This window comes from Patagioenas fasciata, chromosome 2, assembly GCF_037038585.1.
Source record: "Patagioenas fasciata isolate bPatFas1 chromosome 2, bPatFas1.hap1, whole genome shotgun sequence".
Lineage (NCBI taxonomy): Eukaryota > Metazoa > Chordata > Aves > Columbiformes > Columbidae > Patagioenas > Patagioenas fasciata.
In genome coordinates this window covers 90,226,266-90,251,825 of record NC_092521.1, presented here as the reverse complement: position 1 = coordinate 90,251,825, position 25,560 = coordinate 90,226,266, and the positions used below count along the sequence as shown (strand labels likewise).

General features: G+C 41.9%; 1 protein-coding gene across 2 annotated transcripts in view; it reads left to right on the top strand.

Annotated features, from left to right (window-relative positions):
• DUSP22 (dual specificity phosphatase 22) overlaps nucleotides 1–11,355 on the top strand; it is a 45,098-nt gene extending 33,743 nt beyond the window's left edge. For both annotated transcript variants that reach the window (XM_071804535.1, XM_065831011.2), the window contains exons 5-7: nucleotides 3,108–3,182; nucleotides 4,706–4,877; nucleotides 7,678–11,355. In XM_071804535.1, coding sequence (XP_071660636.1) covers nucleotides 3,108–3,182; nucleotides 4,706–4,877; nucleotides 7,678–7,863 — 433 coding nt within the window. In that variant the 3' untranslated portion in view covers nucleotides 7,864–11,355. The remainder of the gene's footprint in view (nucleotides 1–3,107; nucleotides 3,183–4,705; nucleotides 4,878–7,677) is intronic.
• Nucleotides 11,356–25,560: the final 14,205 nt, after the last annotated feature.

Here is a 25,560-nt window from a genome sequence, read left to right as displayed (position 1 = left end):
TTCCATGTTCTGCCCCTACCAAACATAGGGATCAAGCAGTTCCTTTTGAGACTCAAGGTGCTTCCTAGGTGTTAAATGGGTGTTTTCCCTGGACTATGAGAATTTTACCTTGGGATATTGACTTCTCCAGAAATGTCATCTCCTATACAACCTCTTACTAAAAGGTTAATTCTGTAGAAATCAAATCTTCCCTTTCTCTCCTGTTTCTGCTAATTGTCTTAGGCTACGTGTTTCTATGGAACTAGCCTCCAACGGTCAGGCTGTTAGTGGTGATAATACAGAAGCCAGATAAACTATTAAGAAAAGAAATTTAAGTGGATATTTGTTGCATTTACATCATCAAATGAAAGAATCATCAAGATGCTTATTCCCATCTGATTTGGAGGCTTTCTTTTTAACCTTTATAATATTCTTAGACATCTGGCTGTCAAAAAATGAATATGTAGATCTGTTATCATAACTCTGCCCTCAGGCTTGTTTTGGATCATCCAGTTTACTAATGCGTAAGTTTAGATAACTTTTACAACATGCTGGTAAGGGCACTGTACCAGTTGTTCTTCCTGTGGTGTTTTCCTGCTGTGAGGATCATGCAGTTCAGGACCCAGCTTTAAACTGGGAGATATAAAAGCCACATATCATGTAATAAATTGTCTTAAAGTAACTGTTCAGTCCATAAAATAGACTGCAAATCAATGCATTTGTCAAGTGCTTTCCTGTTACAGATGATAATCAACTGTTTTGTGGTTAATGTAAGACTTGCCATTCTTCTTTGTGTCTGGCACTTGCCACACAGCTTAAGTGGTCTTTAATCTTAGTTTTCATGTAAATATGGTTAGTACCATAACTGAAAATGAGTTTAGACAGCTGTCTGCTAGAGCCAGCAGAAACCCTGATACTGTAAGGTTGTGGAGGAATAAGTTTTTCCTTTTCTCTGAGGAGGGGACATGGTTCTAAACAGCAGCACTAATTCTAAGCTTGGCTGTTTCTCTTCTAATTTTCATGAATGCCTGTAAACACTTAGACTTGACAGTGTTTCAGCAGACCAAGTGTCAGCAATAAGGAAGGATGAATAAAACTGAGTGAATGGAGTTGACTGCTAGCTATATTTAGTACTTTGCAAAGGTGTTATACTCATTCACAGATACTTATCAAACCAAAGCATTGAAGTGTTTAACCGAAATTTGTGCTAGACCATTGGAGTGAATTCACTGGTGCTTGGAGCTGCGCTGTTGGCCAGATGATCTAGAGAGAAAGAGAAAAGATGGGTGCATGAGAAGATTGGGTTGTTGTCAGTCCAGCCCTAACCAAGTTTAATCTCAGTCTGTTTAGTCTTGGCTAGGTGCTCCTTCATTGTGCAAAAGCAACACCTGCACACACAGCCCGACATCTCATTTGTCCTCTGAGTTCAGTTGTGTGAAGCTGCTTGTGCTCCCCAGGCAGACCTGAGCACTGTGATTTATTAGAACTCAGCTGCTGAAGATATTTTGGAGTGACAGTCTGAGTAAAAATGCATTTGTAAGTCTTTGTCCCTCCTCTTTACTCATCCCACATACTTGATCAGTTTATTGAGAAACATAAATCCTGAGCTAACATGTTGTCCTAAAGCTTGGGATTCCATTGTGCCTAGATATTTTCCAAATAAGTCACTGAAGTCTTCTCCAGGTGTGTTCTACATGTTGTATCCAGCAATGGAAGAACTCATTTGGAAAGGGAGTCCTGGGCTTTGGGAACCCTCTTTGGATACTTCAACTTAGACATCATTACCTTTGCAAGTTCCACAGACATTGTCATTCTGTTGCATCACTCTTGTCCTCCCCGAGGTCTTGAGTGTTTATAGTAGCAGCAGCTGCACTGTTGAGCAGGACAGGAAGCTTCCTTTTATGTGGGTATTCCTGATTTTTGTGTGGCTACTGGTGCTGGGCTGAGGTTTTTTCTTTTACCCTTGTGGTATAATATTCATCCTGAGAGGGGAAACATCTTGAATACAGGACGTCGTGTTTCATGAGTGTTGAGCGCAGTGTGCTTTCAGGCTTGTCTTTGCCAATAAGCCCGGTACTGACTGCCCTTTAAGAAGCTCCCTCCTTTACCTATATGTTGCGCACATTGCTACTGCTTGCGAGCTTAAATTGCAAGAGCTCTCAAAGGCCACAGTGAACTTCAGCTGTATTGAACTAAGAGGTGCTGCTTGCACCTGCCATAAATTGCAGGCAGCCCCAAAACTTTTGCATTCTGAAAGGCAGAGGCAGGGTGAGCAACTTATGCTGGTGTGCAAAGAGGTGATGCTGCAGATTGACTGAGATGATGACAGCTTCCCTGTTACTTTCCTTCAGACTTGCCCCACATAAAATAAAGAGGCATGTGTAAGGGGTAATGAGGGTACAGACCTTAAGGTTTGTAAACTCAGTCTTTATCTTCTCCACATTTTCTCCTCCACTGCATTGAAAAAGGTAGGCTGCAGGCAGGAGTTGGCTGACACTGAGTGAGGGTAGGCAGAGGGTACTGCAGTCTCAGAGGATGAGACTGGAAGGAGCTGCAGAAGCCAGGACTTGAACTGAGAATTTTTTCATAGCAGCACCAAAGGGAGAGATTTCATGTTGCAAAGAAGAAAGTCATAACATTTAGATATGCCCTAATACATGGCTTGACGGAAGAGATGAAGTCAAAGCTCAGCATAAGTTTGGGTAGCGGGTAGTGGATGCCTCTTTGTGAGAGACAGTCTACCTTGGGAACTGTTCATGGAGCCCTGGGAGTTTCAGCTGACATCTGAGCTTATGCAAAGACATGTGAGGTCAAGTTACTAGTTTCAAGGGGAATAAAACACAAACTGAAATACAGACTTGACAGTCATCAGAATAAAGTGTTGGTAATGTTTACCACACTGTAGTGCTTAAGATACCAGTTTCTTTTGCAGGTAGAGTGGAGGGTAACTGTGCCAGTGATTGTTGTGTTTCATTGTTAGACAGTGACTTTTACTTTGTAAGACCTGTATTCAGTTCTAAATTCTAGAAACAGTGTTAAGCGGGCTTTCGGATACATTTCTCTCTTTCTAAGTAGTGATTTTACTAAATAGAGCACTTTCTTTATTCCCCTTCTGCTTCTGTTTTCAGGGCAAGGCATTTCAGAGAGAGCATCAAATTTATCCATGAGTGCCGGCTTACAGGTGAAGGCTGCCTAGTTCATTGGTATGTATGCCACTGGCTAAAAAAACTTACCTAGGGGTTTCTCTACCTCAATTTGGATGTTCATCATTTTAATAAGTTAGTGTTCATCTGCATTTATAGCAAAATCCTCTTGGAGTGAAATGCCCCCTTTATTTGAAGAGCCCTAGAAGAATTCCAAATGCTTTTGAAGCCTCATGCTAGGATTTCTGAGTCCCTGGGCTGGGCAGCTGCCTGGAGGTAAAAGGAGCCCAAGAAATTCTTCTTGACCTTTTCTTCTTATCAAACCTTTTTGTAGGATTGATTTGACCAGAGATGTATTGATTAGAGACGTGTTATTTATATCCCGTTATTTTAACCACTATATTTCTAAATATGGTTTCCAAAATCCTAATAATTTGATTAGTTTCTATGACAGCTATTTTGGTGACTTTAGAATTGTTAAAAAAATTTCCTCTGAACAGAATTTGATTTTCGTGCCCCCCCCTCTCCCCACCCCCCCCCCTTCTTTTTTTCTTTAAACTGCTGAAGCATTCAAACGTTGCATTTGTTGTCCTGGGACCGTAGAGAATAAAAAAGGAAATCCAACCCTGTATTGTTTTTTCTTACTCTCTGCTATTGGCTGTAGTCATTGTGCTGTATGTCCGAGTTGACATATCTTGAGTTCATATTGGGAATCGGAGTAATCTCATGATTTGAATACTGGGCTTGCACACAGACGCTGAGCATAAATCCTCAGTTTGATACTGACTCATAAATGTGCAAGAGTCCCTTGGTCAGTCTCCATATATTTAAAAGAGGGATAATTCATCTGAATTCTGATTGTTTTAAAATCTGTATATTTAAATTTGTGAAGCATTTCAAAAGCACAATACATTCTCAAATGCCCAGCGAAAGACTCTGGTACAGATGTAACTCAAAATAAATTCTTTATAATCAAAATTGTAATAGTTTGGAGTTTTTTGTCCAGTGCTGTCAAACCAGTAATGGTGAATGATTCTTACTTTATCCCATCGTATCATTTGGTGAAACTGGAGTCCTGAGAGTTGAAGTTGCATAGTGCATGGACACCAGAAAGAGGAAAAGAACTCAAACAACCAGACATACGTACTATAACAGTTCACTTAAAGTTCATTTTGGCCTCATGAAATTGAAGCCTTTAGTCATGGTGGAGAGGGAATGGTCTTATTTCACTGCTCTGATCTATATAAGCAGAAGAAAGTGGGTGACTTATTTCTAGCTTATTAAAAATCAAATCTAACTTAGAAAGTGTGCACTGTCCCCTGCTTTTGTGAAGACTTAAAACTTCTTTCTTGCTTTACTATGTTATGAATTACCACTCAGAACCTACTTTCTCAGTCTTGTCTTAGATTTGTTCTGATACGTTTGAAAAAGCAGCACCAAAACCCTTTGACTCAAGTATTTTAATAGTTCTTCCTCGTGGCATGCAAAACTATAGCCTGCTGGGATGTTGGGAAGTGATGTTTTTAACTGTGATAGATGAAGTACAGCACTACCCACTTTATCGAGCCTCCTTTTTCATACAGCCTTGCAGGTGTCTCCAGGAGTGTAACGCTGGTGGTTGCCTACATCATGACAATCACAGACTTTGGTTGGGAAGATGCACTGTCTGTTGTCCGCGCAGCAAGATCCTGTGCCAATCCCAACATGGGCTTCCAGAGGCAGCTACAGGACTTCGAAAAACATGATGTTGATCAGGTAAATTAACTACAAACAAGTGAGCTGCAAAACACAACCCCAAGCCCGATCATGGGCTGCTGCTTGTTATTTTGTTGCCTGAGTGGCTTATCTGACTCCTTGGTTTTGCTTTGAGAGAACGGCTTCTTGGCCAAGCCTGCTCCACTGGGGAGGTGCGGATAGAACTGAAGGTTTCAGGGAATGCTGGATGGTACAAGAGATGAAGCACAACATCTAAACACCTCCTGTCCAGCTGTCCTGTCAATCCAGTCATTGCTTCATGTGTGCTAAGACACAATACAAGACTGACATCTTTAGAGGGATAAAGACTAAAGAGTGAGTTGCTCAGAAAGACCAACTATAAATACCAGTTGCTAAAAAATAGTTGTCTTCCCCTGATCGCATTCAGTTGGAATAGTAAGCAGGAAAGAAATCGTAATCAGAAATCTTTGCTATCCAGGAATTAAACTAGGTTCTCGTTATGACCTGTGTGTCATGTTCCCTGTACCTTCTGTGGCTGAGACTTAATAATAGAACAGTCTCAAATATGACCTTTTTTTTTTTTTCTTTTTAACCTTTGAAGGCTTTGTAGGACTAGGAGAACTGAAGGAACAGTAAGACTGAAAAGTGATTTTCATAAAACAAAAATTAGGTTTTTTACCCCTAAAAAGAACCATCCCACGCAAAAGACCTGCTCCCTGTGGGTGATCAGAGACTTCCATTTATGTTACCAACCTACTCTGGCTGTGCTCTCTGTTTTCCATTGCTCAGCGTATTGCTCTTCTCTGGGCTTTTGTGCCTATTTTGCTTATTAAAAATCAACAACAACAACGGAGGCAAATGAAAATCAGAAAGTAAAATAAATGAGGCAAAGGATGCTGTGTTTTCCCTCCCTGTCATTCTGCTGCAGAAAGCTCAGAATTTAGAAATTACCATTTGTTTTGCGTGATGCAGTTTGCATCTCTAAATATTTGCGTGGGGTTTTTTTATTATTTATTTATATTTAACTGAATGTTTCCTGGATCGTTTGGAACTGGTCTAAATGGCAGAGTAACTGATTTTTAAGAGACAAAAATCAGAGCGGGACTTTCCAGACTTGTCTCCTTCCTCCCTTACAGTCATTTCTATTCTAATTGGTCTGGGCTAACAGCAATGACAATTAAGGCTATATGCAAATAGGCTGATAAAGACAGTAACGTCTCTCTTTTTTCATCCACCATGGACGGCACATTCTGCCTTTTTTTTCACTGAGGGGGAGGCAGTAGGTTGCAAAAAGAAATATCCACCTGTAGTCACTGGCTGGGCTGTAGTTTCCTACTGTCTCTTAACAGCAACCACATCCTTAGCAGGTGTCTGTTTACACACCTGATTTCAGGGGAATAATGCCATCTGCCAAGGGCGTGAACTTTTTTCTCATTTCAACAGCATGGGTGTTTTGCTGTGCCACAACAGGCTGGTATCCTGTGGGGTTTCTGGAATTGGGGTCCTTTAGGCCTTATTCTTACAGGGAGGGGTTTAGTCACTAAGGTCACAACATGGTTTGCACCAATTCCAAACTTCCACATGGTAGCCTGAGACTTCAAATTTAACTCAGGACCTTACGATCTTTTAGGAATGGGAGGGAGTAACTATGTTGAGGTCTTGTCTCCCACTGTCCTAGTAAATGGTCTTTATAGAAAAAGCTGTGCATGAGCCCCAAACAGAAAAAATCTGTGAAAGTTAAGGCTTGAAAAATTACCACAGGAATATCATTCCCACTGCGACAGAACAGTTGGAGTCTGTGTCTGCTTGCTGCTTCTGCAAAGAAGAGCAACTAGATTGGCAGAATTGACTAAGTGGAGTAAAATTCATCAGCTGGCAAAGAAATGACAGAGGAGAATGTGTTAAAGGTCAATAAAGCTGAGTTGAAGAGAGGCAGTGAACAGGTCTGATTTTTACTCTTCTCTGTAACATGAGATGGAGCTATCAATCGGGAAGGTCCCAATCAAGGAAAATGAGGGGTTTTTATACCAGCTGTACTTACGGAGCTTGTGGTAAAAATTTGTGGATTTAGAAAGTGATCTCATGGCAGAAAAATTCATTTGTTGCTATCAAACAGATAGATACTGCCTCAGCCTCTGAAAGTACCTGAGCTGAAAATTTCTGGACACTGAGGAAATGAGCAGGGAAAAGGTCCCAGCATTATTGCCCTGCTATTGCCTGATTGTTTCCTTGGCATTCACATCTTGGTACTCTCATATCAGGACACAGAGCTGGACTGGACCTGGTACCTCTGTTTCCGTGTAATATATTCAGTCATTTGTGTTAGTAACATATAGTGTCCTATTCTATAGCTTTTAAAGCTCCTGGTCTTTTTCTTCCTGGCAGATACCTTTCCAGATATCCACAGTACAGTTTTTTTTACTACTGATGTTTGTGGGCTCAGATTGAAAAACCTGTGAGTGGTTAGTTTTTCTGATCTTCAACCTTCTTTAGGCCTGTTGTGACCTGAGCAAGCTGGCTGATCATATAAGCTTCCCTGCTTATTCATCTCATTGTATATGCAACAGGAGGAGGGTGCTTTAAGTCCAGGATGTCCTTGCCTTGTCAGCCAAGCTGTTATGCAAGTGTGTCATTGTAGGGGATGTGAGGAATCTCGGTGATTTCAAATGTGTATTCCTGTGCCACTGTTGAAGGACATTGCAATATTTGGAGCGCTTTTCTTTAAACTACTTGTGTTCTTAACGACTCTTGAAATTCTGTAGGATGGGAGGGAGTATTATTTTTGTATCAGTCATATTATTTTTTCATCATCTCGTATATGTGTGCTCCATTTCTGCAGTTCAGGCAGTGGCTGAAAGAAGAATATGGGGAAAACTCTTCTCAGGATCTGCAAGAAGCCAAAAATCTCCTGAGCAAATATAAAGAGCAGGCAGAGTTGCATCAGAGTACTGGAGGAAGACAGTGGAATAACAACTTCTCATCTGTGCCATCTCTCTCATACAGCAACTACACAACAGAGACCTAATCGTAGGAGGTTGAATTTTTTCTTTCTACCTTTGAAAAACATCTTACCGTAATTTCCATCCCATCTTCAAGACTCTCAGCAGTAATCATGCAAACAATTGATTTGTAGAAAGCTTCTTGATGAAAATACTACATTATGTGTGTGTGTGTGTGAGTGTGTTTCACACAGTTCTATAACCTGGGCAGGATCAAGCTCTCTGTATGCCCAGAGACATGATCCAGTTGCTGTGGCTGAGCCCATTTATCAGGCAGCCACAGCTATTATCCCCGTATGCCCACATTGCCTGGCATTTGCTGTGAGGTTAGCTTGACTCCCTTCATTGTAGGCTAGCAAAGCGCTCTGAGAGGTGAAGTCTTGTGATTCAAGCTGTGGCAGTTTGACATCTCTGCACTGTGAATGTGGCAAAGATGTTATTGCACCGGAAGAAGAGACTCGAGTCCGTGTCTCCGCTGCTCCTGTTCACAGTCCATTGTCAAGTAGCACTGTGGAGGTGGGCTTGAACGTGAATGCTAGGCTGCAAACTGGAGCATGTGAGATATGGGTGCACGTACCTTTCTACCAACAGTAGCATCTAGGAGAGAAGTGGGACAGACAGCTCTGAGTAATAACATCTTCAACTGCCACAGTTGTACTTGCTTCAGTGCACGTGAGACAGAACTGTCGGTAGAACTGCCACAGACCAAGAGCACCGAGACTGTTACCACAGCTCAGCTGATGTGCACTGATTTAAGTCATGGTCCCTTGATTGTGCATCTGCTTTCCCAACATGAGCTTCTCTGGAGAATAGTTTATCTGGTCTCCAGTGCCGCTGAACTTCATTCCCTGTGGAACATGTGCCTCTTCAACACTTGCCCCTGCGCACATGATAACGTGTCTCCAAAGAGTGGGCTCAGTGTGAGTGTGAGCACCTGTTTCTTTGCTTGTGCTGTGGTTTGCTCTTTGACTTCAGCTACCTCAAAAATGCTGTTCTTGTCATTGTGGTTGTAAATGCAACCTTGAAAATTGCCTTGTGTAATCTTAATCTGACACTGAGTGAAGTGGGCGCCTGTGTGTGTGAGTGTGTGTGTGCGCGAGTGTGTGTGTGCATGTATATTTCATAAATGTCTGTATTTTAGAAGTTCATTGTTTTCTTTTAAAACTTCTCGTATTTCTCACTGGTTTAAAAATTGAGTTGTTTGAATTCAACTTTCTGCCATTTTAAAACCACTACATGTTTTGCTGTGATCAGATTTGTAGGAATGCATTTGTAAAATATATTTTAAACTAAGTTAAAACTAGGGGCCATACTCTGTTAACATTGTGTGTTTCTGGAATGGAGCCATTGCCTGACTCAAGTGTACTCTAAGACTGTAGCTTCAAAATATGTCACCAGGGATGCTGGGCAGTGTATTGATTTCTGATCGTATAAGGTGGGGTGGCACTGATGCCAAGATCATGGTTTCTTGTCTTTGACTCAGAGGATGAAAGGCCTATTTTTCTTGAAAATTCAAGTATTCTGACCTCCCATCCCTTCCTCTTCACATGATTTCCTGCTTGCTTGGGGTGGCAGTGAATTCTTTGGATGGGAGCAAAGCTTTTGGGGTCAAGTAGCATCTGGCTGTTAAATATCTGTTGTTATCTCCAAAAAATATATGTTGTGGCTTGTGGCATATAGATCTTGCATATCAATAATTACCAAAAAGGAAAAAAAGGAATGGGGTGGAAGCGACCTGACTGTTTCAGCTAAGTCCAGGCCTGCATCAGGGTTCTCATTGCACTATGTGCTCTAAGTGTACTGAACACAGCGAGAGCAGGATAATTGTGTCTGTGTTGCAGTAAGTGGTGCTGTTGGATTTGGGAAAGGTGCTGGAATTGACTTTGTTTTCAAGCTTGTAGTTAAATGAACCATGACCTATTTGGGATATCCAGCAACTGCTCTGTGTTTGCCTGCTAACAAAAGTATTTAGCTTTTCTCAAATATGTTGATCTGCAAATAATTGGCTGTTTAGGAATTCCAACACAGCAGTGCCCACACGGGCAGTCCCCTCTCTGCTCCGAGGGCAGATGTGGTAATTGGGAAATGCTTCCCCCGGTGACAGGGTCTGACATGTGCTCAGGATATTTGTCCATTTTTTCAGCCCACTCCTCATAGTAGGATCTGTGGTGCAACTTCAGCCTGCAGTGGGCAGCTTCATCAGAAGTAGCCTGGCTGTGCTCTTGGAGGGATCTGGTCAGTCTGTCCGGTAGCTGACTGCCAGTGCTATGGATCCTGTAACACCTCCAGCACTCTCATTCTTGCAGTAGTAATCTTGTGAGTGCTGGTAACTGGACGACGATTCTTTTCTCTGTTCTGACAAATACAAGGCAGAACGGGAGACATCTGTTAATGATCATGTGTCCAAGATAATTCTGTACTGAACTTTTTTTAGTAGTTTGGTTGTCCCCATAGAGTCAGTCCCACAAATAGGATATTTGTTTTTGTTGTTAGAACTGAATTTGGCTTTAGGGCCATAAAGCCATATCAATGTGCATTATGCTGCAACTGGAAAGCAGATACAGGGTAAAGAAGGAAGACAGAGGGAGTGCCATATTGTCAGCAAGTGGAAGTGCTTCTCTCTTTTTAAAAGACAGAAGAGGTATTTTCTGTAGGCTCTTGCATCTACATCTTGTTTAGCAGTTTATATGTACTGCATACTGCATTTAAGAGTGGTAAAAGAGCAAGAGCAGTCTAAGAATACTTGAATCTGGTTTCTCCCTGTAGGGAACAGAATGATAGTTTTCTCTTTTATTACCACAAGGTGCAGAAGAAGAGAGTAGCTACAGTTCTCACCTTTGACCTTTTAGAAAGGGAGAGGAGCTAACACAGACTGAGAACGTCACGTGATTTGTCTTCCAACCAGCCTTCAGTGGCAGTTTGTAGGACTTTCCAGCAATCTGGAACACAACTAGACCCCAGTCCACCTCTTAAGTCACTGGCCTTCATGGTGTAGACGATGCACTCAGTTGTTCTGTTTCTGTACTTCAAAACATTGTCCTCATTTTGATGTTCACTGGAAAATGTATAAAGCTTATTGGATGTCCAAATTTGAAATGTATAATTGATTTATTGGCTAAACTTGATATCCATGTGTGATTATAAGCTAAAGTTTAGTGTTATACAATGTAGGTAATGGGTAAACGCATTAGTATTTATTACCCTGATTTTTAACCTGGAAAGAGCTGTTTCTGTACATTTTATGCTTGAGTGGGAAGATATGGCAAATCATATCTCTGTTTTTTAAAAAGGACAGTAATAACATTGGTTGCTATAATGGCCACTGCCTACAAACAAGTCAGTGAAAAATTATAGTGATTATTTCGGCTAGTTTAAAAACTCTAAACTTTGAGAGCTTCTTGATTATCTGTCTTCCTCTTCCTGGGCATCTTAGCAAAGCCTTGATTGCTTTTTCCAAATGTTTGTATTTAATAAGTTCTACAATTTTTTTATAAATAAAAGTAAATGTTAACATCTGATCTGCTTGTGTATTTCTTGAAATAAATGAAAGTCTCTGGAAGGTTTCTACTCACTCTCTGTATCCCTGCAGGTACGGTATGAGTACAAGACAAACTTATTTGGGTATTTATATTACTTTTTTCTCCTGTACTCAGACTTCTTCAGACTTCCCCTCTCTTCACCAAGTTCTTCAAGGTGAGTTCAAGAATCTGCAGCACCAGCACCTCTTGATAGTAGTCACACAGGAGGACGTTGCATGTTGTTCTCTTACTCATCATTGTAACAGGGTATGTGGCAAGTCCAAATTTTTTATTCTTCTGAAATACATTCTTTTTCTATAGGACACTGGTTCAGGGCTTGATTAGCTGTAAAACTTAGCTGGTGTAGAGACTGTCAAGACTCAAGGCTCTCAGTAGCAGTTTGTCAGAGGAAACTGCTGTAAGTAGCAGATGATGATTTCTGGGGAAGAAAAAAAAATAAACTTACAGTTTAAGGGGGGGAAAAACCCCATTTAAATTCCCACAGATAACACACTGAATTTCTGGTTTGACACTGTCTCTACTAAGAGGGTAATTCTGGCATTTGAACAATCAAGAAACCCAAAAACTCACCAACCTGAAAGTATAATCAGTCATGCCTAAGTAGCCAGATCTCATGGCCACTTTAGTTGTTGCTAAAGGCTGAACTATGTTGTTGCAGTGGGACGGACTTTGGTCATGAAGGCAAAGTTAGATGCTCAGGCACAATCAGTTTTGGGTCTTTTTTTTTTCTCCTCCCCCTCCTCCTCCTGTTAGTTTATAGACTGCTGGGAAGGTGTGGAAGTTTCCTAAGGGATCTCAGGGATTCAACTAACTGATAATACCCTTCACTACAATAAAGTTAATGGATCTGTGACAGCTTTGTGCTGGGTGCACCTTGTTAGTAATGTATTTCAGTTAATCTTCCTCAGTGTAAGTGGGATGGGTCTGCTTTTATCAGTGTGTGTTTCAGTCCCTTTTCTATTTTTCTATGAAAAGACTTTAAGTTTAATGCAGCCTGATATGTGAAGCTTGAATTAATAGTGTAATTACCTCCTTCTGTCATCTGCAGCAGTGTCTTAGACATAGGTGCTATAGCATTGATGAGACAGAAAACATGTTTAAAATATAATCCCTTGTGAACCAGGAAAATCCCTGTAAGTTTTAGAGGAGGCTTTTCCCTATCCCCAAAGGAAAAATGCAGTCCTGCTTTTTCTTCCTTTTGGCCATGTAACAGCTCTCAAGGGCAATTTTTATCCGAATCACATGTGAAAATTTTGCCGCAGCCATGGTGCCATGCTACTGTTCCGAAGTTTTTATCTCCTTGAATTCAATGTAACATGTAACTGTTGCGAGTTCTAAAAAATGGCAGTTCTGATTTGATTCATATAGCCCTGTCCCACCATGCAGGAAACGCGGGGAACTAGAGGGCAAACCTGGCATGTCCTTAGCTGTGCTCATAACCTGATACAGACCTTGGGCTTTGCCAGCAAATTCTGGAGGTCCTTCCGTTTCCTCAAGAAGGTTGTACTGGTGGAGGGAAAATTATGATGGTCTCTAGAAAATACTAGACAGCACGAAGAAGATGATTTTGCATTGTACAGCGTTTCTGTAGAAACCCCCAGAGACACAAAGCATGCAACAGAAATGGCTATTTTCACACTTTGTTCTCAGCAGAGCTTTAAATGTGGCTCTCGTTTTCCATGTGCCTCAGCTCCCATGTGTTTAACTATTTAATTGCTACATTTAGCTGCTGTCCAGTAGTAGTATTCTGCCCTCACCAAGGAACAAATTTTTCTTTATACGTGTTTGAATGTGTGCTTTGCTCTAGTGAATTATGCAAACCGCAGTTTACCGAAAGTGAGTAGCTTGTGAGTAGCAAGATGACTTCCTGTAGTTTCCATGTAGTTTCTAGTGTAATTATTTGGAGTAGGTATCTAATGAAGTGTGAGCAGGAGATCCTTTTAGCCATTGAACCGCATAGCTCTGCCCTTGTAGGAGACATAGTTCTACTTGTGTGAGGCAAACACATCTGCAGTAAGTAAGTAAACTGGGAGTAAAATTCATTTGCAAGCACTCTCAAGAAATGGGGTTTTCAGTCAGATGTGTACTCAGTTTCCATTTTAGTTGAGGCAATTACGAATGTGCAGATTTGTACCCTTCACTATGCACTGAACTATGAGCAGAGAGATCAGAACCAAGACATCCAAGCTACTTGAAGTGCAAAGTGGTTTTAAGTTGTTTGATCACTTGGTTGCATGTTCACATAGGCATTAGCAAAGCACAGCTTTAGATCTGGGCAGATGCCTTTACAAATGGACCTTTTTGAAAGTCTGATTCCTCTTCTTCCCTTCTTTCTCTGAAAGCGAGTGAGTTTTTATTTAATTTGTCAGATATGAGGGATGCAATTTTTGTTACTATTTTTCTAATCTCTTCCCTTCCTTCCCATCTTTTTTCCTTTTTTGTGTGTGTGAATATTTGTTTTTTTAAATAACTGGTATTTATCCCAAAACTCTACAATAAGGAGAAGTGAATGTCAGTACATAGCTTGCAAACAATTTATTTCCTGTAAATATGTATTAATTTAAAAAAGCTTATAAGGTTTCTGATTTAATTGATTGTGTTAATAAATACAATTTTGCTGTTTGTGCATCTGCCCTGTTATGGTGGTGGTGGTTTGTCAAGCCTGCTGTGACTTCTGTGGATGTTGTCATCTTCTGTGGCAGCCTGGGTCCTGTACACCACTGGATGTTTTGGAAAAACAGCACTGATCCGTGACAGTGTTGAACCTGACATTTTTAAAAATAAAAAAGGGATATTTAACTTCTATTTGTATGCCAAAAAGCAATGTTTATTGGTGGACCAGCATCATATGCAGGTTACTGATTACAAACAGCATTTTCTGTATTCCTTGCTTTTTAAGGAAAGGTGGGACTTTGTTGCCAGTTTTTAAGAAGGAGAAAACTGCCCTGTTTTTAGAGAAAGTACACGTTGGAGATGTCAGAACTCTGGCTGTGTTTATGCATCCTCGCTTCATATTTTCACAAGGATTGCATTTTGGAAGTCTTTGCAAGTAAGTCTGCAGCATGTAACTTCCTGGCAAAACTGCTTATGTAATACCCGAATGCCTCAAAAGAAGAAGAAAAGTGGAAAAAAAAAAAAGGAAAAAAACACTCTACACCCTCCAAACTTGAGTGCGATGCAAGCTTGCGTTGAGTCCCGAGATCTTAGACATGAGATCCTTCTGTTCATAGGTAGCTTTTTTACATAATGATGTCTGGTTTGCATGAGGTTCTTAGCACACATGATAAAGATCTCCATTCCTATGGAAGATGGGATGTCATGAAACAGCTTGTGTCCTCTAAGTAAAGTTTCATTTTTTGCAGAAGTCTGCGGCTGGGGCCCATTTCCAAGATATGGAAGGTGCCTCTATTGCATACAAGTGAACTGGTTGGGCTTTTACTGGCTAGTGCTACCATTTGTCCTGGAAAAAAGTTGATTGTTTTGTTTGAAAATACTGAATACCATTTGCATTTCTTCAGATCTTGCAGGCTGTGCAAGATAGAAGTCTTATCGTTTCTCAGCTCGGTAAGGCTGTATGACTGTTAATCATCAGTATTAAGTTTGGGGGAGGAATGGGAAAAAGTTTGTCACAAAACCCACTAGGGTATATTATAGTAATGTGCAAATTCACTGCAAGTGTACTCTGGACTTTACTGTCATTAGGAGGATCTTAAATACTTCTCTTCCTTAACCATATATTATTTTCAAGGGACTGAGGCAGGGTTTATAACATGTTTAGAGTTGACCTTCATTTCACCATGGTGGTCACCTTACCTTGGGTTTGTTTTGCTGGAGGAAACATTTGTCTTGTGAGATTTCACTCATTTATAGGAGGGTTTTTCTCCCCTAGAATTGTACATTCCTGAAAGGCGCATACATTTCCAAAATGGCATAGAAAGGGTTACAAGAACATCTGTGATGCAGTAAGACAGGCTGGAAGTTCAACAGGCCTTTTTGACTGGAAAGTCTTGTGGTTTGGCTTATCAAGAAGGCATATTGAGAGGCAGACACATTTGTCCAACCCGTAAAATGCTGGACTGAGAAGCAGTTTGGCTTCTGCTCCCAAATCTCCTACATTCTGCTGTGTGGCTAGGTAAGTTCCTTCAGTTCAGGTTTGCTTCATTTTCCCACTAAAATGGGGAAGAAAGAAGTGTTACGACTTTCCTTAGTATGACTCTGCGAAGTGCGCGATGAAAAGCATCAGTGTTGGTTGTATCTGAGTGGTGTTAAAATGCCTTTGTAACAGATTCTGAAGCGGGGCAAGGAGCTGTGGTGGCTTCTTGCTTATTCTCAATACCTTGGTCCCAGCCACATAGGAAGTGCTGTGCTGTTCAGGATGGTGGTTGGGTGTTGATGGGAACAGGGAGAAATCAAGGTCCGATTCCCCAGGCACCAGTTGTTGTACTTCAATGTGAATTGCATAAAAAACAGATGTCATTTCTATATGGAAAATGATGGAGCGAAGTGGAAGAGGTCCACAGCAATTCTAGTTGTGACTACCCTAGACAAAATTCATGACACAGGTGCATCTGTTGGACATAAAATCTCAGGTAAAAATTAAACGGTAGGGATATGTAATGTGCCTGTGATGTCAAGAATGATGGGGAATACCATATGGTAAAAATTAAAGCAGTGTAATACCTAATGGTAACATAGTAGGGGCTGGTGATACATGTGCTGAGCTACATTCCATGCGCTCCAGGAAAAAGTCTGCAGACAAAAAAAAAATGAAAGGGAATCTCTGCTGTTTCCTGTACTTTGGATATGTGGTTACAATGATAGAAAAAAGTGATGTTCTGATTTTCCCGTAGGCTTGTTCTGTAAGGAAAGTGCATATGGCAAATACATCCAATAAAAGTTGTTCTGGCAGATGAGAACTGGAGGAGAAACAAAATTAGTGCCTCCTTGGCTAAGCTGCTGCTGCTACTTTTGGACTGTTTCATGGAAGACACGAATTTGATTCATTTCCAAAGTCAGCTTGGAAACTCCAGGCAGCAGGGGAAGGGACTCCCCCTTGACTTAGCTGTTTTTCTCTGAAAGCATTGCACTTGTCCAGAATGCAGTCAGTGCCACTTCTCAAGTCATTTCTGGGGGAAGGTCAGTGCATGGGGACTGACCCTCTGTTCCTCAGTTTGAGTGATTTGGGAACTGCAGTGCCTTGAAATGCTTCAACTGGGGCTGGGGAGCTTGCAGCTCCTGCTGGGGGCACCCCAGTTAAAAAGGAAAACTCCTTTTAGTGTCCAATCAGAGTAGATGCAAAGTGTGTATTGGAGAAACCTCTGTCTTTCTACTGGTGACCAAGGTCTCCTTGATTTCTCCATGGCTGCCTCCAGCACTAAGCTGGGTGATGAGGACTGTTTCAGTGGCTCCAGGCCTCTCTCCCTCCCTTCCAGACCGAATGAAGACAGTTGCTGAACTCTGTGCTGTTCATGTGTTCAACAAAGTCAAGCAGTTTCATCTGCTTTGAATTTGAAGCCTGTATATTAGGATTGTTAGAAACTAATAGATGATTCACTTAGCTGAAAATAACCTCTGTGAGGGCCAGGATGCAGAAAAAGCAGAGGTAGGATTAGAGAGAGCATGGTTTGGTTAGTGCTCTGAGAGTAATTTGCCAGCTCTGATGGGAAACAATAATGGGGAGGGAGACAGTAATCAGTGAATCAATCCGCACGGCTTGTTTAAAAATACCTCCTTTTTTGTGGCTTTGGTTACAAGAATGCTTTGTGGGCCACAGAAGAAAGGCATTAGTTGTTGCTTTAAACAAGCCATATTCTAATTTCATGTTTCCTGAAATCCTGTGAACCTCTGAGAAAGAGAATTTCCACCCATGTGCATTTTGGGGGGCAGAGGGAGGGCAAATGGACAGTGGATATTTTAAGTAAGCAGTTGCGATTAAAGTAAGGTTCTGTAAGTAGTGCTAGATTGCGGTTAAGGAGTACATTTGTTTGAGAAGGGACAGGATGAGACATTAGAAACCCTATTTCAATAGAAGCAACCAAGACGGTTGCTGAAGGAAATATTTGACAATGAAGCTGAGTGTAACCGCCATCTTCTCCTGGGGAATGGTAATAAACAGGGTCATGTCTTCATCGCCTCCAGTAAAACCTGCACGGTGATGACGGTTGCCTGCCTGTGTGTCCCAGCTGGCTCTGTGCTTCCACATACAGCATGTCCTGGCTTCTCAAGGGCTCCTGAGCTCAGGCACAGCCGGGTCTGAACGCACATCGCCAGGCCAGGGCTAAGCTGGTGACCTTGCCCAGCTCAGGCTGAGCTGAGCACAGACCCATGGCATGGTTTACTGGTGAACTGGATAAGCCACATCCCAGGTTATTGGGGGCTGGTTGTGCATTGGTAATATTGAGCGTGTTCTGTTTGGGAGACAATCAGCCCGGAGACCTGGAGGGGAAACTTTAAACATTGAGTGCAATCTCAAGATAAGCCTTTAATGCATGTTTTCAGAAGTCAACAATGCTTTGGGCAGTTTTGTTTGTTAGCCACCCTTCAAATGGGGGTGATCAATATTCTTGGTCTGTTGCATGATTTTACATCTTTAGGAAACTGGAACTTCACTTTTTAGGGATGATTTTTTTATTAGGCCCCGCAGATGCAAAGTCATTCCTGGAGGGAAATTGTAGCAGTCAGAGAAAGGAAGACCTCTCTTATATCTTTCCTCCTACCTGTCAATAATCATTAGGTGAGGGAAGATTTTATGAAGATTACATTCTAGAGATGAGTAATTTATTCATTTAAACAAGACTACTGATGGAGTATTGCCTAATCTTAAGGTTTCAAAAGAACTTCCAGCAAGGTGGTGTGTTTAAAATCTTTCTGGCATCTGCTGGCTTGAACAGTAAACAAATGCAAAAATACAAAACAAATTGTCTGACTTATGCAGCTGTCTGCTGTGATCACCTTTGAAAGTAACACATAAAATATAATGGAAAAGAAAATATTTCAGTCATTGTATGACCTTGGGTTACCATCAAATTGCTCTTTATTCCTGCAGTCTTTTAGAGCTTTGCACCAATAATTCTCAGTCTCTCACTGTTGGTGTGTTGCACAGTCATGGTGCACACTTGTTAAGACCTGGTCTTAATGGGGTCTGTAGTGGCCTGGCTCAGTGGAGGTAAGAGAAAAGCATAATAAAGTTTCTAAAGGAAATCTAAGCAGGGCTTTGATTTTGGTCTGTTGGTTTCCTGCTGCTCTATCACAAGGAGAAAGCTCTACAAGCAAATAGCGGCACCTGTGGGAGCTGGAAGGAAAATTTGGAGGAACTTTCAGGAGCTGTGTAAGTTTCGTGAGAAAGATGCAGTGAGGTAGAGTTAAGTTTTTGTTCTGGATTTTCTGAGAGGGCAGAAAGGTGGCTAATATTGCACGCAAACAGAAAGATGAAAGGAAAGAAGACTCCTTCAAGAATTACATTGACTATTGTATCTCAATGCACCAAAAAACCCCAATAATGAAAACATTATTATGACTAACCAAACTAATGGTTGTAGTCCAGATTGTATAGACAAACTGGCTGCTCATGAACTGTAGTCTGGCGGTGCAATGGTTGCAACACTGTTGTAATACTTCTAGTGAGGAGTGGGAATATGAGGAGATAACACAGATGCACTGGTGAAGATTTAGGACTTGCAGACTTAGACTACACAAGACCACACTGATCTCTGATGTTCTCCTGAGCAGTGGGAAGCTAGCCCCAAATTTCTGCTCTTTGTCATAATATTTTGTACTTCAAAGTACTGCCTACATGGAGGGGTGAAAAGAAGCCAAAAATGCAGTTGGAAGATGATGTTGCAGGTGGAGAATCTCTGCTCCCTTAAGCTCTGTAGAGCTTTATTAGAGTGTGCACTAAGTTGAATGATTTTTCTGAGTTCTACAAGTATAACATGGTTCCCTTTTTTGTGCTATTTAGTGGCACCAACAGTTATCCTCATCCTGGGGCGCTGGAGGCACCTACACATGTTCTGAGTGCTACAGCTGCTTCACGCATTCAGAAACTGAAGATGGAGGTGACTCCCTGCTTCTGTGCCACTCTGTATCATTTCTCCATGCTAAAACAATCCTATTCTGCCTTATGGACCTTCCTTGAACAGTCTCTCTCTGTCGCAGAAATGTGAGGTAATATTTTAAAACGTAAATTTATAGATTAGGAGTTCCCAAAAGGATCCTTTCAACCTCTGGCGACTGTCAAAATTATGGGAACTTGGTTCAAGGGGACCTTTGAGGGAAGAGGAAAGAATTGGTCCCAAGCAGAGATGGAGCAACCCTTGTAATATGGGTTCCCAAATGAGCCTTGGGCAGCAATGATGAGTTCCTTGTCTCTGTCAAACACTTCTCTCTTTTTAATTTTTTCTTTCCCTAATGAAGATAACTTGTACTGCTGCTTCTCCAACAATACTGTATGATCTTCATTTGCCTTACAAAAATTAAGTACCAGTGCTTGGAGCTCCCCTGGTCCTTAGTAGAGAGGACTGTATCTGACTGTGTTATGTGGAAACACACACCTATCTCAAACATAGGATTATTGGAGTATATGGACATTGTTCTCTCTGACATATTGAGATATATTACACATTAAATGGATGTTGGTCTTGGTTTCAGCCTGGAGTTTAGGTGTATAAGGAATAACATTACTGAAATTGTGGCCTGTGACTGCTGCTCATAATATGGTGCTACCAGGGCTGTGGAGGCTTGGAAGTAACTGTGCCAGTACAATCCTCATCCGAGAGATGCCTCAGAACCCCCAATACGTGTGTCATTTTATGCAGAGCATTTGCCATTACCCAAGAAGCATTGTGCCAGCAGGGAATTTTGTCCACATCCCTTTAAATGATGCTGCTTGTCCTTTTCAAAAAGTCTCTTGAAAAGTCATTGCCTTGCAGCTGGGGAGGGAAACCTCATAATTCATAGCTGCTTGGGCAGTATAGCAGCAGGCAGCACATTGCATTGACAGGACCGGGACTGTCTGTCTGTCAGTCACAGGCAGCTCCTGGCCCAGACGCTCTGCCCCCAGTGAAGCCAGTGGGGAAACTCCTCCGGAGCTCAGTGGCAGTAGAATCTGGCTTTCGGTGCTTCGAGTAGCAGTTTGGTAAGGCCACCAAGTGGCCATTTATTTATTTTATTGTATTTTTTTTTCCTCCTCCAGCTTCTCCAGGCAACCAGCTGCAGCACCAGCGTGGTGGAAGGGTTAATGTAGTAACTGAGGGATGTAATAGGATTTTGCCTTATATAAGATGAAATCGCGTTACATCTCATACCATTGCACTATCACAAATAAATTCACTCATCTGCAAGGACAAAATGTCTATGAAAGAAAACTATCAGAAACACTTTAAAATGTTGCAGGTTTGCTAATACGCTCTTTATGGCAACCATTGGGAGTGATTTGTATGCTTCTCTATCAATAATTGCTTAGGAGCACTGCAAGGGGATTTTGGAGGCCTTTTTAAGTCCGAGAGGTTGAAACATCCAGAGGTGATAATGAGGAGGGATGAATGGTCCCACAATGGCCCTGAGGTGCTGCAGGAAAAGCAGGGACAAGTTACCCATGCCAACCTCTTGCCCTGAGCAGTAGTCCCTCGTGCCTTCCCGCTCAGTCCCAGCCAGAATTATGTTTACTATAAAGAAGTACAACAGACAGGGTTTGTGTGTTTGTTTGTTTGGGTTTTTTGGTTGGTTTGGTTTGGTTGGTTGCTTGGTTGGTTTGGTTTTTAGCAGGCACAGTATTTGTTGACCCAATCCACAGAAAAAAAAAAATAAAAAAAAATTATGTAATAAAATGAGTAATGTTAAGTGGGTGAGGGAATTTCGTGGTGTTTTCTAGCATGCAGCACCTTCAGTGGAAGTGTGCACGGCTAAGCTTGCATCAGTGACAATGTGGAAACCTTTATTTTGCTTCAAAATGAAAGCATTTGCCCATGCTAGTAAGTTACCCTTCAGAATATCCTTCCTGTTCGTGCTAACCCAGGGTGGCCATGCATGCAGAGTTCTTTTTTTTTTTTACACCATTAGAAAAGAGCAATCTGGTGCTAAAGTTAATGCAAGAGGCCATCCAGGCTGCATCAGCTGTTAACAGTCGCTGCAGCTGTTAACTCCTCAGAAGGCAGTGTGGGCCAGCATCAACTGCCAGGTGAAATTCAGAAAATATTCAGAATTTTCCTGAGATAAAGTGAAAAAAAAGTGAGGTGGACGATGCATTTTAAAAAGGGAGTTTTTCCATACCACTAAAAAGTAAGCAGCACCCCACCGCCACTGAAAATTTCCCTCCCTCCCTTTGTAAATCTCCCCTTTCCTGTTCAAAGCACTTTGCTTCAACCCTTATGAAGCAAGTTGGTATAAAACCAAATGCTGCCCACAGAAAACCCTCTGGACATGTGTGCACACACTCACACTTGTGCAGGGCTTTTCTGCTTCTCCCTGCCAGCACCTATGCAGACTAGCACCTGGTGCTTCTACCTAAATTTCACGGAGTCCCAAATGTTATTCTCCTGACAAGATCATCATGGATGCTGTGCTCCAATTATCACAGCCCTTCCTTATGTGGAGATACCCAAAGCTGTTCTGATCTGGGGTGGAGAAAGATGGGAGGTTATGTACTATAATAGCGTATTGTTACTATAATTTTACGTATTCACTGTTCTAGGAGACTTTTCCAAAAGCAGCCAAGTCTCTTTTTCCAAAGTGGACACAACATTGTGAAGTTTCCTGCTGACATCTGACAACATTTCAGCTCTTGTGTATTTTTCCTCACATTTAGTAGTTATATCCTCCATCACACAGGTGTTTGCTTACTCTTTGCAGATTATGGTATACTCTCAGCATCTTTGGAAATAAGGCTTTGTGAACACTGTGCCACCAGGCTCTCTGAGGAAGGAGAAGCATCCCCCAGCCTCCCTCCATCAGGCTTTACTGACTGTGGGGGAGAAATGTGCCTCCTGCCCAGCTGGCAATGCAGCCATTGCTCTCGCCACAGCAGCATGTTCCTTGGAGCAGCACGTTCCTTGGAGCAACACGCCTGTTCCTTGGAGACCACCTGCGCCTCCAGCTGTCACATCCTGACTGGCAGGTTTACACGTGGATGGCTCCTGCATGGGGCACAACACAAGCTGAGCTGTGGGCAGCCCCGCCACAACGTCATTGTTCCACCTGGCCCCCTGCCTGGGGGGATCAACCATCAGTCAGAAGAAGCCTGGTTATGGTGCCCCTTCTACCCGCTCCATGGTGTGGAAAACCAATGCCAAAGCAGCTCTAGGCCAAAAGACGCTGACTTTCCAAGAGGGGCAGGTTACTTTAAGCAATTTATTAAAACTTTATGGCATCGGGCACCCTCTGCGCTCACATTCCTTCTCATTTATAAAGGCACCTGGCAAGGAGGACTGCAACACAAATGTACCAGTGTCACAGGACCATAGAAGGATGATTTTACTCCTGCAAGAGCTCGTACCAAAGACCCCATCCAGGTCAGCTGGCCTGTTGAGTGCTTTGTGGTGCCCCACGATCTGAGCACAGGAGCTGAAACTGCTGAGGACCCAGCGGTTCCTCTGGCATAGTGCTGTAAGGTAATGTTTGATTGCATGTGATGCTGCAGCTAATGAAGGCGTTTCATGTTTTTGAAAACTTTCAGAAAGCGTTCACTGATTTATGTACTTGCCAGACTGATCATTGATAGCAGGAGAGATTCTGACTGAATGTACTTGCTAACCCCCCTTCTTGCCCTCCACTGAAATCCTTGTTTACAAAGACTTGTTTCCTTTTAAATCATTCTTCTGACCATCTAATAGGTCTGACCCACTTCTTTTCAAAGTGAAATACCACTGTACATTCATTTATGGCTCACATTCACTCCCTCTAGCACACAGCCAAACTTGCCTTGTGCCACTGTGAATGACGAGTCAGGTCTCTCCTCAACAGAAAAACACAGGCAGGTTGTGTTGCTGCCTAAGGAAGAGCAATTCATAAGTTGATTTTTTTTTCCCTTTAAATACTTTAAATTATAGCCTCCCTTGCTCACTAAATATTTTTCCTTTGGGGCTGTGAGTTCCTCTTTTGTTTATCAAAAAGAAGAAGGTAACACAAACTGCTAGACCATTGCCACCACCTCCTTCTCAGAACCATCTGCATCTCATCACCATCTGCTCAGTAAGTTCAGGCCGAGGATTTACCCCTCACTAATCAAGATAGGATGAACTCAAATTATGTTTGAAATTGTACAGAGTGTGCTACACCTATGGTCTCTAAAACATCTCCTTCCAAAAGGATGTATGTGCCACAAGTGATTTCTGCCCTACAATGGCCACAGATAAGGGGAAAGACTCACAGTTTCTTTAAAGCAGCAAAATCTCAGTGGCAGCTGCATCTATGGTTTTTGTGGAACTTCACAAAGCTCCCTCCTTTCTGAGTCTCTTTCTCTATCATTTAAATTCCCACTTTACATTGCTTTTTACAAAGATGCTGCAATGCAAAAGGACAGAAAACTGAAACTGTCTTATGTTTAACAGAGAATTGTGGTGGATAGTGGGAGAAAAATAGGCAAAACATGAGTACAGAGCTTGCAGGTTTTTTTTGTTTTGGTGTGTTGTTGGTTTTTTTTTTTTTTTTTTGGTTGGTTGATTTTTTTTACTGTTCAGTGTTTACTTTTCAGTGATTTTTCTTCTTGCATCACCCTAATCCTTTCCCTCTCCAAGTCATTTTCTGATTTAACTGGGCTCCTTGCAGTTCAGTTTCTTTGAAGTGGAACCTCAACCCCAAAATATACAAAACCAAGCTGATCTTTTGAAGCCAGGAAACAATGTGGGTTTGAACTTAAATACAAATGAACCCAGGCACAACACCTATCTTATGCTGGTATGAAGACCAGCAAAGATTGTTTAAACAAAAATATTTGAAGTGGTCACACTGGCAATCTCCCTTCCACTGGGCATGAGGCTCTCACGACGTGATGGGAAGTCCATCAGTAGTGGTGTCATCCAACCACAAGCCCTTGAGAAGCTCAAACCATGCCAGGAATCAACCAACGTGCCAGCCAGTGCTCAGCACTCCCCAGATCCCTGGAAATTCGCTTCTTTGCTGGAGGAAAGGACTCAAGAGAGCAGTCCTGGAGGCGACCCCAGGCCCTGTGCCCAGCTGGCAGCCACTCCGTCACCAGCTGCATCCTTGTCCCACTCCCACAACAGCTGGTCCAGACCCTCCCTGCATATCCTTCAGTCTGGAAATGCACTCCAAAAAGGGAGTTTTTCCAAGGGCATGAATTCAGCCTTTCCCTTGTCCTTCACTGTAATAAATCACATTTGGTTTGGGTACCACCTCTGGAGTGCTTCTGCTTCTCCACTCCAGTGAGATATCATCCCCAGCTTGGTTTAACGTCTGTGATTAAGATGCAATAAAGGGTTTTGTCAGTGACAGCCACGTTCGAGATATCTATAGTCAAGTGCAATGTGTAAATTACATCTATGAGCAATGCTGTGAGGACATGACACAGCTGAAGAAATCTGGCCAGGAGCACATATGGTCTGAAATCTAAACCCCTGTCTACCTTGTCTTTTTACTCCAAAGAAGGCTGGATATGGAAAAAAAAATATGGTATTCCTATACTTTGGATTTAGAAAATAAAGTGTAGCATGGACATGATGGACATGTTACTTCAGGGAGTGGGGGACACATGGCCGTGCTGTGCCCCACATGGCTGGCAATGGAGCACATTTTCCTTCCCTCAACACCAGCAGTGCCAGCTAGTCCTTAATAGCTGATAGCTGCCCGGCAGAGATGCGAGTCTTAAAGTACTTGAATTAAGGGAGAAGTTGTTCTCAGCACCTCCTGGCAAGCACCAGAACATGACACAAAGATGTCTGACTTGTTTACGGGAGGTCATTGGAAAATATTTCTCTGTTTTAGTAAAAACAAGCCAACCAGAAAGCACCAACATAAAATTTGATAAAATGTTCTGTTTGTGGTAACCAAATTAAAACTTATAAACTTTTCCAGTCTTGAAAAGAGAATTCTAACAGATTTTTCATTTTGTTCTGGTTTGTCAAACATCAAACACACTAGATTTTGAGTTTTCATATGAAAACTGAAGAATTAAAAAAAATGTTTTCTTTAAAATAAGTTCTCTATTCTTTTTTTAAAAGTAGTCAGGGAAAA